The following is a 13,366-nucleotide window of genomic DNA, read 5'->3' on the forward strand; positions in this document are numbered from 1 at the left end:
ACCCCACGAGGAGAATTTTTTTTAAAGATTTTTTTTTTTTTGTAGAATCACTGTGAGATAGACCCTTACAAAGCTGTTTATGATTAGGTTTTATCCACACTGTGTTCCAACACCCATCCCTCCATCCTCAAACGTTCCCCATCACCCAAGTTTCCCTCCCATCACCCCCCACCCCCCACCCCTGGGAACTTTTTTAATGCAGTGTTAATTTTTTTTTTTAAATCATGTCATTTTTCTTTTCTTTTTGGGTCACACCCAGCCATGTTCAGGGGTTCCTTCCTCCTGGCTCTGCACTCAGGAATTACTCCTGGCTGCGGTGCTTGGGGGGGGTACCATATGGGGTGCCGGGAATCGAACCCAGGTCGGCTGCGTGCAAGGAAGATGCCTTACCCGCTGTGCTATCACTCCAGCCCCCAAATCATGTCATTTCTAAATTTTCTTTTTTTAATGGATTAACCAGCTCAGCAAGGGGAACTTAAAACATTGGGGGGGGGGGGGGGTTGGGGGGAGTGTACTTGAAATGTGAAAGCGTTGGATATTTCCACGAGCCGAGCTTTCAACGCAACGGCTCTCGCCTCCCAGAAACCCTCCACGTCCCGTCTGAACGCAGCAGCCCGGGGCCGGCGCTGGGGCCGCGGGAGGGCGAGTTCGGGGCCAGAAGATCCATTTCTCTTCGCCAAAGGCCCGGAAAAGGATCCCCCCCCAGGGCAGGAAGTTTTATCCACGATGCCCGCAGCCCCAGCAAAGGCCCGGGGGTGACTCCCTGGGCCCGGGAACTTCCCCGTCCGGCACGAGCCGCACACGCGCCGGGACGCGCCGTCCGAGCCGGGAAATGGGCCGGCGGCGCCCGCGGTTCCTGTGGCTTCTGTGGTTTCTGTGGCTTCTGCAGCTCCAGCCCAGCGCGACCGCAAAGGGGCGTCCGCCGCGTGAGTCGGGGGGTCGGCGGGCGGCGGGGCGCGCGGCCAGGGCGGAAAACGATCGACAGCCCCTGGGGTGTTGGAGGCTGCGGGAGTCGGCTCGGTTGGGGGGGGGGGGGGGGGACCGGGTCAGGCCCGGGCATTGTCCCTTCCCGGAAGGGGACCCCGGACACTTAGGGTGCAGATGGGGTTCTGGGGCGGCTCGTCTCTCTCTGGACCTTGCCCCTTCCCAGTCGAACCCCGCTGCTGCTCCGAGGCTTCCGAGGGGCATCCACAACCGCCCACTCCCCTCCCCCTCAAAGCGACGCCTTAATCTTTGCATTTGAAGTGGATTGCGGGGTGACATTATGTAAGTTTCAGGTGATCGCAGCTGACAATCAAACTATGCGTCTCCCGCTGTCCTGGTGAACGGTCCCACCCGGCCCGGGACGAGGGTCGCTTGCAAATAGGGTCGCTTTCTCTGTAATGCAGGGGCAGGGGTAGGCCGGGGGGGGGGGGGGGGGGGGAGGGGTCCCTGGATTGCAATCTCAGTTTCCAGTTTCTTCTGTTGTGGAAACGAACGGTCCCCCTCCCCCCGTCGGCCCCAAACGGGAAGTGCTTTGCGCTGCTGAAGGCGACCTTGGCCCGAACGCCCCGAACTGTTTCCACACCAGTGGCAAAGGGTTGGAGCAACTCACAGCCCAGGGCCTCGGCCTCCTGCTGGGGGCTGTGCCAGGTTGCCGAGATTCTCTCCGTGTCGCTAAGAGCTTTGGGACATCTGGAACGGGTCTTTTTACCCAAAGATGCAAAGTGAAAGATTACTTAGGTCTTTGCCCTGAAGCAGTTAAAAAGGAAAAAAAAAAAGAATAAAGCAAGGAACAGGATAGCGAGTTCAGAAAAGATTTTATGTAAGAGAAGGGAAAGGAGGAAGTCTGGGAAGGGGCTGGAGACAAAATCGCAGGAGAGTCGCTTAAGCTGTACCGGGGTTCCATCCTGACACCACCTAAGGTCTCCCCAGTCTGACCAGAAGTGATTCCTGAGCACTAAGGCAGGAGTAGGCCCTGAGCACCACCAAAAACAAAAAACAAAACAAAAGACAGGGAAGCCCCCGGATGATGGGGGTGGTCTCCTTAATCAGGGTTCAGAAGAAACTTTTCCCCTTTTATCTCCTTTTAACAGGGGGGAGCACTTCTTATGGAGCCTGCAGCAGGCAGGTAGGCAAGTTGAACAAGGGCTAGGACGTTAAGATGGTCTTATTCTGCTGTCTGGTCATCTTGGTTGTCCAGGTCACCAGGCACATCCTGGGCCCGCCCTTGTGACATTCCATATCAGTCCCTCCTTAGTGCCACAGTCCTGTCTGTCTCCTTTGAGCCATTTTTCTGAGAGGTTCTTCTTTTATTTATTTATTTATTTATTTTTGTTTGGGGGCCACACCCAGCAGTGTTCAGAGGTTATTTCTGGCTCTGCACTTAGGAATCGTTCCTTGGCAATGCTTGGCAGATCATATGTGGCACTGGTGATCGAACCCAGGTCTGTCCCGTATAGGACAAACACCCTACTTACCCGTTGTGCTATTGTTCGGGCCCTTCGCTATTAAATGGTCAGTGAGTGTGTACGGCATGGTGCTCAGTGTGTAGTGTCACCACACACTCAGCAACACCATCTGGAGGGACGTTTTTCTGTGTTTTCACACTTCCTGGTTGAGTGTTCAATACTAACTTCCATCGGTGGTCACCTGGGTAACTTCCATCAGTAGTAGCCTGGGTAAATTTCAGCACCCATAACCTTCAGGACTGCTAACTTTCATCAGTAGTAACTTTTATCACTGGCAACTTCCATCTCTAATAACTTTCAGCAGTGGTGACTTCCATCACTGGTAGCTTTCAGCACTGGTAACTTTCAGCAGTGGTGACTGTCATCAGTGGTGACTGCTTCACCGGTTGTGAGTTCTAGTGTGGGTGGTTTAGGTGGCTGAAAACTGTTCCCCGGCCCATCATATCGAGGAATGGATGAAGGAATGGGGCCACAGGCTGCGTGGTAATCTGTTGCCATTTATTCAAATTTCTCACCAGGACCCTCCTTTTGGGATGTTAGGAACTAAGGGCAATTGAGGTTTGAATTCAATAAATATGACAGATACCCAGGAGTAAGTATTCAGCGTCGATTAACTCCCGTGTTAAAAAAGCATAGCATTAACTGTCTTCCTGTGTCTATACAAAAAGGACATTGCACTAAAACAAACTATGCAAAGGACATAAAGGAAAGAGAAAAGCAATATTTGCACACACAAAAATCCAAAGCCCTCAGAAGAATTGACTTTACAAGTCACAGGGTCTGATTTGTGGATAAAAGTGATTAACAGATAGGGGGGAAAGAGCACAAAGGAGAGGTTAAAGGTAAACACAGAGGACTGGGAGTGCCTGATGGAATTGGGAGTGTCTCAGGAGCACTGTGTTGTGAATAACTCAATAAACCTAAGCTCCCTGCCAGAGAGAGAAAGGACAACCCAATGTTATCCAACAACTGGTAACTTCTGTCACTGGTAACTTCCCTTACTGGAACTTTCATCAGTGGAAAAGCAAAACTTTCATCACTGGTAACTTCCATCACTAGAAACTTTCAGCACTGATAACTTTCAGCAGTGGTGACTGCCCTCAGTGGTAACTGCCATCTCTGGTAACTCCCATCCATGAGAACTTCTATCACTGATAACTGCCATCAGTGGTAACTGCCATCACTGGTAACTGCCATACTGGTGACTTTCAGCAGTGGTGATTGCCCTCAGTGGTAACTGCCCTCAGTGATAACTGCCCTCAGTGGTAACCGCCCTCAGTGGTAACTGTGCTCAGTGGCAATAGCCCTCAGTGGCACCTTCTGTCACTGTAACTTTCATCACTGATTCCTGCTCCAGGCCTTACAGAGGCAGTTCTCAACAGCCTCAGTGCAGAGAGAACTAAGCCAGGGAGTAGGATGTGGAGCAAGCAGTCCGTTCACCCAGTCACAGGCAGAGTGCCAGGAGTGCAGGGGGCCGCTGGTGATTTTGCTTCTGGGTGTCTGGACTGTGCCGGTGGTGACAGGAACTAGAGAACAAATGGGCAGAGGACACCGGGTCACTTGGGGAAGGAGCGTGGAACCAGGACAAAGGGCCACACCTCTCAGAAGAAACCGCTCCCCGAGGTGCTGACTGGGCCTGGCAGGTTGAGTTAGAGGCAGTTTCTCCACTTCAGTACGATGACTGAGGTTCTCACGGGAAGTTTAGCCACGTCCCTGAGCTCTTCCTGGCTAATAGCACACTCCTAGTTGTGGCAAACAGAGATGCCTCCAGGCAGTGACACATGCCCTCCGGGCAAACATGGTTGAGGGGACTGAAAGGTAAGTAGAGAACAAAAGGTCCTTATCATGCTTACAACTGTGGCTGCGAATCCCCTTGACCACATCTGGTACTCTAATGTCTCCTGAGCACTGAGCTAGGAGTATTTCCATCAGCACCATTTGGGTGGACCATACCATGCAAAAATAAATAAATAGGCAAACAGAAATAAAAGACGCATTGGCGGAAGGACCGGCTGTGGTAGTGGCCAAGAGTGAGCCCTGGGATGAGCCAGGTGCCCCCAGGCAAGGGCTCCTGTGGTCTGGCAGGCCCGGAAGTCACGTGCTCTACATGACAAGGATGATTCCAGCTGCTCTGCGAGTAGCAGAATGAAAGAAGCAAAAAGGAGCTGGGGCAATAGGACAGTGGGTAGGACACTTGCCTCGCTCATGGCCAACAAAGGTTTGATCCCTGGAGCCCCGTATGGTCCCCTAACAGTAGGTCCTAAGCACAGGTGAGTGTGACCCCAAAACATTAACTCTCCCCCCACCCCCCATCTCCCAAAAAGAAGCAACAGTGAAAACAGGGACAGGACCAGAAGCAGTGACATTGTGCAGGAAGGCAGTGATGATCTAGGCCAGTGGGAGCCCGGAACCGGGAGACAGCCTTGCGTTTCCCAGCTGGAGTTGGTAAGATGTTTCGGAAGCATCTCTGGGTTGTGAGAAGGAAAGAGGAGCGCCAAAGGTGCCTCTGGCAATGGTTTTATTTTTTAATTTTGTTTTTCTCTGAGCAACTGGGTAATGGGTGATATCATCTCTAAGATGGTGTAAGCGGAGAAAATAGCAGTTTAGTGAAAGGAGATGCTATTTGGGGTTTGTTAGCTTTGGGAGTCCGCTCAGACTTCTAACCGGGGGTGAGCACTACAGGAGGGTGAGTGGAAAAGTCTAGAATTCAGCGTCACGGGTCCAAATGTAGGAGCTGCATCATCCCAGCACTGCAGAAGCTAGATACTTGCTTTTCTTCATCCCAACAAGTAACTACTAAGTGCCTACTGTGTGCCTTGCTCTGCGCATTGGGAGGGTTCTCTAGTGGATGGGAAGTTCTTCGCTTGTGACTTTTATCACTGGTGATGGCCTTAGTAACTTGCCAAGTTTCTGAGGCCTTCCAGCATTTAATTTAATTGTATTTATTTGCTTTGGACTGGAGCCATAGAACAGCGGGTAGGGCATTTGCCTCGCACGAGGTGAAACCTGGGTTTAATTCCTCCGCCCCTCTCGGAGAGCCTGGCAAGCTACCGAGAGTATCCTGCCCGCACGGCCAAGCCTGTTAAGCTCCCTGTGACGTATTCGATATGCCAAAAACAGTAACAAGTCTCACAATGGAGATGTTATTGGTGCCCGCTCGAGCAAATCTATGAACAACGGGAGGACAGTTCTACAGTGCTACAGTGCTATTTTGCTTTAGGGGTCACACCTGGCAGTGCTCAGGGGCTACTCCTGACTCTGCACTCAGGAATTAGTCCTGGCAGTGCCCAGGGGACCATATCGGATGCGCAAATTGAACCCATGTTGGCAGCTGCACCCTCCACCCAACTTCCAGAATTTTAGAGCATCCTTTTCACACGGGAAAGTGTTTGAAGACAAAAGTCAGAGGGGACACCCCCGAGCCATTTTCTCTGACCTTGGGCCTTGTGAACACTGAGCACCAACTCCTGAGCCCAACTACAGCAGCCTGGGCATCTCCTAGAGTCTGTTGCTTCCAGGAGAGACTGCCCTTATCATGGGACAGAGGCTGGGGGGCAGTGAGGGTGTGACAGCCACACGGGGGGTGGGGGGGGTTGGCTGGAAGAGTAGGTGCAAGAGAGAGCAGATTCAGTGGTCATGTGGCAGAGAAGCTCTGCCGGTCACTTTTCCTAGTGTGGCCATAGTGGTGGGGAGAAGGGACCCACTTGGGAAGTTGGTTCAGAAAGTGTGTGTGGCCCCCCTGTTAGTTCTCGATTGAGTGATAAGTCGGGGTCACAGAGATAACCAAAGCGTGTGGAATGTTGAAGCACGGAGGGCCAAAGCTCACTCAGGCCATTTGGCTCTGTTCGGCTTTTGCAGGCCCCTTTTATTGGGTTAACAATCAAAATATCTAACATGCCTCGGAGCACATAAGATCAAAATACACAATATCAAAACACCTTAAAATACATATTATTTTGTAGCCTAATGACGCCCAAAGTTCCTGATAAAGCAAATCAGATCACCTTGTAGATCTTTACATCCCACTTCCCATATATTCCACATCAAAATCTATAGAAACTTACACAATAGCCCAATAAGGTATTTATATCACTTTCATCCAATCATAATACAGTTAATCTATAACAAAAAGCGCCTGTGTTGGGACATTCTGACCCCAAACCAGCTCACTCAGAGTTCCTATCTGTTTGCAGCTATGACACGGCCTTGTTTGCAAGGCAATGTTCCCAGAACTGCCTCATGACTCTGGTCAGGCTCCAGCACCCCACTGCACCCCAAAGATACTGTCATTTTTTTCCCCCAGGATCACACACTCTGCACTACCTCTTCATGGGTGCCTCTGAATGGGACCTCGGGCTGTCCCTGTTTGAGGCGCTGGGCTATGTGGATGACCAGCTGTTCGTGGCCTACAAACACGAGAGTCGCCGGGCAGAGCCACGCGCCCAGTGGATCTCGAAGGCCACCACGAGCTCACTGTGGCTGACGCTGAGTCAGAGCCTGAAAGGGTGGGACCATATGTTCATCGTGGACTTCTGGACCATCATGGACAACTACAACCACAGCAAGGGTACTTGGAGGGGCTGGCGCGCTGGGGTTTGGGATCCTCGGCACCAGGGAGGAGGGTCAGACGTGGCTTCGGGAAATCCGTGACTTCCTGCCTGGGGATGGTGAAACTTGTGCCTTCCCTTTCAGCAACGAAGCTGGGGGTGTTGGCGGAGTCCCACACCCTGCAGGTGATGCTGGGCTGTGAGGTGGGGGAGGACAACAGCACCACGGGCTTCTGGAAGTATGGGTACGACGGGCAGGACCACCTTGACTTCCGCCCCGAAACACTGGACTGGAGAGCTGCCGAGCCCAGGGCCCAGGCCACCAAGCTGGAGTGGGAAGTGACCAAGATCCGGGCCAAGCAGAACAGGGCCTACCTGGAGAGAGACTGCCCCGAGCAGCTGCGCCAGCTGCTGGAACTGGGGCGACGGGCCTTGGAGCGGCAAGGTATGGTGGGAGCAGACCCCCCGCGAGGTCTCTGGCTGGACGGTCACAGGGGTGTGTGTGTGGGGGCGGGGGGGGGGGAGGCAGAGGGGAGCGTATATCTCTCTGGGGAAGATGTGAGCCTTCCACCTTGAGGTCTCACTCCCCTAACTGAGAAGCCTGACAGGACAGAAGACATGGCTCTTTCTTTCTGGGCCTCAGCCAGGGATGCTCAGGGGTTACTGCTGGCTCTGCACTCAGGAATTACTCCTGGCGGTGCTCAGGGGACCATATGGGATGCTGGGGATCAAATCTCGGTCAACTGCATGCAAGGCAAATGCCCTACCCGCTGTACTATTGCTCCGGCCTTCTCTTCCTTTCTTTCTTCCTTCCTTTCTTCTTTCTTTCTTTCTTTCTTTCTTTCTTTCTTTCTTTCTTTCTTTTCCTTCCTTCCTTCCTTCCTTCCTTCCTTCCTTTTTTCTTCCTGCCTTCCTTTCTTTCCCTTCGCGGTTAAAGGAGGGATCTGAGATTATGTCTGATTTATCCAAGGACCGTGTGTATTTCTATACCTTTTAGGAGTTCAGGCTTTCCCCATGATAGCCAGGGCAAGAAATGGCCCAGTAAGGAAGCTAAGAAAGTCGCAGGGAAGTCAAGGGTCCTGGTCACAGAACACGGCAGTGACCCTGAGGTCTCGCTCTCTTACAAGGTCCTTTTGTTTTTGACAAGACAATGGTTTAAAATGTTGTAGAATTCCAGGAGTTCTGTTTCATCCTGTATATATGCAGAACTGTCACCACCACTCCTGTCTTCAATGTGCGGTGACAAAAGGCCTTTCTACATATTCCTCCAAACCTGTTCCCTTTCCTTTGCTAACCACCATGACTTTGTTTTTTGTGGGTTTTTTGTTTGTTTGTTTGTTTGTTTGCTTTTTGGGTCACACCTGGCGATGCTCAGGGGTTACTCCTGTCTCTGCGCTCAGGAATTACTGCTGGCGGTGCTCAGGGAACCATATGGGATGCTGGGGATTGAACACCTGTTGGCTGCATGCAAGGAAAACACCCTCTCCACTGTACTCCTCCAGCCCCACCACCATGGGTTTTTTTGTTTGTTTTGTGTTTGTTTGTTTTTTGCTTTTTGGGTCACACCCAGCGATACTCAGGGGCTACTCCTAGCTCTGCACTCAGGAATTACTCCTGGCAGTGCTTAGGGGACGGGGACCATATGGGAAGCCGGAGATTGAACCTGGGCCGGACGCGTGCAAGGCAAACGTCCTACCTGCTGTACTATCACTCTGGCCCCCACCACCATGGTTTTTATTGATGCTAGAAATCGAGGGTTTTTTTTTTTTTTTGCATTTTGTCAGTTTGTTTGCTTTAGTAATTTATATTATACACACGAATGAAGCCATTCAACAATCTTTTACTTCCTTACATATTTCACTTGACACCTCACCATCCATTTATTTGGTCCCAAAGGGCATTGGTTTACCTTGTTTGGTAGTGGGGAAGGGAGTCAGGGTTTGGGAGTCAAACCTGAAGGTGCTCAGGAGTACTCTTGGCTCTGTGCTCAGGAATGACTCCTGGCAGTGCTCAGGGGACCACATGTGCTGTGGAGGATTTGAACCAGTGTCAACTGGTAGGCAAATGGTTGATGCCTTGTTTTTGGCAGTTGAGTCAGATCCCGGAACCGCGTGACATCTTATCAGAACTTTTTTTTATGACATCTTATTGTCTCATTACTACTTTGGACAAACTTGCAGGTTATCGAATGTAGCCTGCCCACAGAGCAGAGTCTGGCAAACTCCCCGTGGCATACCAAATATGCCAAATACCAGTAACAATGATGGGTCTCATTCTCCTAAAGAGCCGTGAATATAATCTCAGGGCTAGGATGAAAGAGACGTTACTGGGGCCTGCTCGAGGCAATCGACGAATAACAGGATGATGAAATGAAATGAAAAAATGAGTCACGACCATCCTGTTGTTTGTCAATTGCCTCGAGCAGGCCCCAGTAACGGCTCCTTCATCCTAGCCTGGAGATTTTTTTTTTTAAAGTGCCATATTCAAGGCTCTTTCAGGGTTAGGAGAATGAGATCCATCATTGTTACTGGTATTTGGCATATTGGGTCGCCACGGGGAGTTTGCCAGACTCTGCCGTGTGGGCAGGTTGCATTCGGTAGCCTGCCACTTTGTCCAAAGTAGGAATGAGATAATAAGATGTTGCGCTTCTGGGAGCTGGGTTTATAGTCTCTGGGTCTTGGCCGTTGATGGGATTACATGGCACCAGGGGGCCAGTTGGTGGGTGTGACCCCTGCCTACTGGAATATGGAGGATCTGGGTGGAGGATGCTCAGCCCCGATCCGAGCAGGCTTGGAGATCTCAGCCCCGGGACCCACATGCCTTTGTTCCTCTGCCGGTACCTTCATGTGTGTGGAGAGTGGTCTCAGCATGGTGGTGGCTGGTTCTGGAAGCAATTGAGTCATGTACTATAAACACTAGGATGCGGATGACTTTTTTTTTTTCTTTTTGGGTCACACCCGGCGATGCACAGTGATTACTCTTGGCTCATGCACTCAGGAGTTACTCCTGGAGATGCTCGGGGGACCATATGGGATGCTGAGAATCTAACCTAGGTCAGCTGCATGCAAGGCAAACGCCCTACCCGCTGTGCTATTGCTCCAGCCCCCAAGATGCGGATAACTTTAAAATAGCATTTTCATATCCCCTGGATGTGAAAGTATATGAGGAATATGAAAGCCCGTATGAAAGCACTCAGTGATGCTCAGGGCTTACTCCTGGCTGTGCTCAGGGCTCACTACTGTCAGTGCTCAGGAGACCCTATGGATGGAGTGCTGGGATTAAACCCAGGTGGGCCACATGGAAGCTAAGTACCCAACCCGCTGTGCTACAACTCCAGCCCCCATGAAAGGGCCTTTCTTGCAGGAATACTTGGGTTGAAGGAGCTGAAATTGCTGATGGCCTGAATTCAGTCAGAAACTGTCATTTTATGGGACTGAGCTTAATGTCAGTCACCAAGGGCAGAAGACACCGATGGCAGTTGCAGGGGCCGGGTGGGACAGGGCAGCTGGCTGATGGGACCGCCTATTCCAAGTGACTCCCCGCCCGAGACAATCTTGGAACACGTGTGGGGACCCAGTGTTTTATCCAGAGTGGGCCTTGACTAGGCGGCGAATCTCCTTCCTGTAACTAGAGAGGAAGTGAAAGTTCTGGCTTCCGGGGACAGAAGTTGCATTCTCCATCCTCCTCCTTCCTTCCCGTGCAGTGGCACCTGCAGTGAAAGTGACTCGGCACATAGCCCCTGCCACGACCACTCTGTGGTGTCAGGCTCGGAGCTTCTACCCCCCGAACATCACCATCAAGTGGCTGAAGGACAGGAAGTTGCTGGATGCCCAGGACAGCGAGCTTCAGGACGTGCTGCCCAGCGGGGACGGGACCTACCAGGGCCGGGTGGCTTTGGCTGTGCCCCTGGGGGAGGAGCAGAGATACTCCTGCCAGGTGGAGCACCCAGGCCTGGGCCAGCCCCTGGCTGCCTCCTGGGGTACGGCTGAGAATCCGCAGTGGGTGGCCGGGAGTGGTCCCCCATGCTGCCCAGGCTGGGGCACAGTTTTGAGTGTTAACCCACTTCCGCTGCTTTAGAGCCCTCGCCTTCGAGTGCCCTGGTCATTGGAGTCACCAGTGCCATCGCTGTTTGCGTCATCATCTTCTTCCTCGGCGTTCTGTTCAGAGTCTCGAGGAAGAGGCAGACTTCGAGTGAGTAAAAGGCGTTCCTGAGGGCCTCGCCCCCCCCCCCCCACTGCCCATCTCCCGCTGGAAGTGGGCCCTGCTGCCCACGAGACGCCCTCTCTTTGCCCGTTTTGTTGGGAGCACTGCACCTGCCCACAGCAGGGAAGTTGGAGGGAAGCCCCCACTTCCACAGGCATCTTTAGCTGACCTTGAAGCAATTAGGATGCCTTGAGATGAGGTTGAGGCAGAGGGGCTGCCTCCGAGTGGAAGGGGTCTTAGGAGAGGGCACAGAATTGAAGGGGCCTTAGGAGGGGCAGAGAATGGAAGGGGTCCTGGGAGGTGAGATGCTTCTGGAGCCTCATCCTTCTGGAGCCTGTCCGCTCATCACTTACCAATCCTGCTTTTATACCCCCCCTGGACACATACCCCCCTATGGTGTGGGATAGAAGGGAAACAGATGGGTTGTGTGCAGAGGGGTGAGAAGGGGAGCTGTGGGCATCTGGGTGTGGGCACCGAGAGCCGAGGCAAGGAGAGCACAGAAGGAGATGGGAGAAAGCTGGTCGGGAGACCCCAGCACCTGACCCTTCCCCCCCCACCTGAGCTCCACGGGGAGGGAGTGGTGGGTGGGTGCGGGGATGGGAGAGGCGTGGGACAGGGAGAAGGCAAGATGCTGCCTCCATCCTGACGCCTCCCCGGTCTGCCTCTCCAGGAGGAGCCCTGGGGGACTACGTCTTAACTGAATGTGAATGAGCTGGAGGAGGAGCCGGACTCAGGGAGGGAGGGATGCCTGAGAGCAGCAAGCTTCAGAGGCACACGGAACAGCGGAAACGCCATTGAACTTTCCACCATCCTCATTCACTCTCAAGACACTTTGCCTGCGCTGGAGAGACAGTACAGCGGGTAGGGCACTTGCCCTGCACACAGCTAACCCGGGTTTGAACCCCGGCACCTCGTGTGGTTCCCTGATCACTCCTCCACACGTGCTCCTTGAGCCCAGAGATGGGACTTAGCCCTGAGCATGGCCACATGTGGCTGCCAAGCCAACCGAACACTTTCCCCACGTAGCCACTTGTTTGCTTCTGTGGTACCAGGGATGCAACCCAAGGCCTCACACATATTCGCCCCACCCTCCCTACAGCTTCCGGGTCCCTGTATCCTCAGACATCCCAGCCCTCAAAGACAGCCCTCAAAGACCCAACTCTCAGGACTGTCTTCATTTCCCACATTGTCCCAGCCCATATGCGCATCTGTCCTCTCATCTCCCTTTGGAAGAGGGCTCCGGGGGATTGCAGTGTTTTTAAACGTCTAAGGGAGGCCTTTGCTCTCAGACAAGCTCGGATGGCTCCCTCAGCCCCGCACACACATCCAGGCCTTTCTTGGGCTGTTCAAGTTTCCTTTAGACCTGTGATTCAGTAATTCAAGGTCCGTGGGTGTCTCCAGCTAGCGGAGGCTAGCCTGGTCGCTGCCCCCATTAACCACCCCCACCTCCCATCTCCCTGTGCCCACCCATGGGTGTCTGTGTAAATCAGTCCAAAAAATGGGGGAAGCGTCTGGAGAAGGAATGTCTTCTTCTAAGTTTCTCAGTCACCCTGGAGTTTTCCTCAGATTAACAACACCTACATTTATGCTTCTCTGTATGCCCAGCTTAAATGTTCTATTTGCTTTCTCCTTGTTCCAGTTATGGAAAACAAGACAAAACAAAACAGAAAACGAGGCAAGGGCTGGAGAGATAATACAGCAGGTAAGGTGTTTGTCTTGCACACGGCCAACCTGGATTCATTGTGGTCCCCTGATCTCAGAGGCAGGAGTAAGCCCCGAGCACCGCCAGGTGCGATCCCAAACCCAAAAATATTAAAAAAAAAAAAGTTGATTTTGTTAATGTGGCTGCAACTTAGAAAAATAGCGCTTATTTGGTAACAAATTCAGTTCTGATCATCAACTAATAAAGGCCCTCCCATTGATCATCGATTTGCTCGAGCGGGCCCAGTAACGTCTCCATTGGAGACTTTGTTGTTACTGTGTCTGGCATATCGAATACTCTCGGTAGCTTGCCGGGCTCTCGGAGAGGGGCGGAGGAATCGAACTCGGGTCGGCCATGTTGGCTGCGTGCAAGGCAGACGCCCTACCCGCTGTGCTATCGCTCCAGCTGATCATCAAAAATTCAGTTCTGATCATCATCATCTTCATCACATGGAATTTATTTTT

General features: G+C 52.4%; 1 protein-coding gene across 1 annotated transcript; it reads left to right on the forward strand.

Annotated features, from left to right (window-relative positions):
- Positions 1 to 670: 670 nt before the first annotated feature.
- On the forward strand, positions 671 to 13,139 carry HFE (homeostatic iron regulator). Its single transcript, XM_056132293.1, has 6 exons — positions 671 to 926; positions 6,754 to 7,017; positions 7,143 to 7,442; positions 10,701 to 10,976; positions 11,075 to 11,188; positions 11,871 to 13,139. Exons 1-6 carry the CDS (start codon positions 833 to 835, stop codon positions 11,909 to 11,911), a joined length of 1,089 nt encoding a protein of 362 aa, XP_055988268.1. The 5' UTR covers positions 671 to 832; the 3' UTR covers positions 11,912 to 13,139.
- The last annotated feature ends 227 nt before the right edge of the window (positions 13,140 to 13,366 follow it).

This window comes from Sorex fumeus, unplaced genomic scaffold (assembly GCF_029834395.1).
Source record: "Sorex fumeus unplaced genomic scaffold, SorFum_2.1 ptg000094l, whole genome shotgun sequence".
NCBI classification, from domain to species: Eukaryota; Metazoa; Chordata; class Mammalia; order Eulipotyphla; family Soricidae; genus Sorex; species Sorex fumeus.

Excerpts from the sequence above, each read along its gene's own strand:
- HFE (XM_056132293.1), top strand. The coding sequence starts at position 833 with ATGGGCCGGCGGCGCCCGCGGTTCCTGTGGCTTCTGTGGTTTCTGTGG. Across the intron at positions 7,018-7,142 it reads CAACTACAACCACAGCAAGG|CAACGAAGCTGGGGGTGTTG; the intron begins GTACTTGGAGGG and ends CTTCCCTTTCAG. Across the intron at positions 10,977-11,074 it reads GCCCCTGGCTGCCTCCTGGG|AGCCCTCGCCTTCGAGTGCC; the intron begins GTACGGCTGAGA and ends CCGCTGCTTTAG.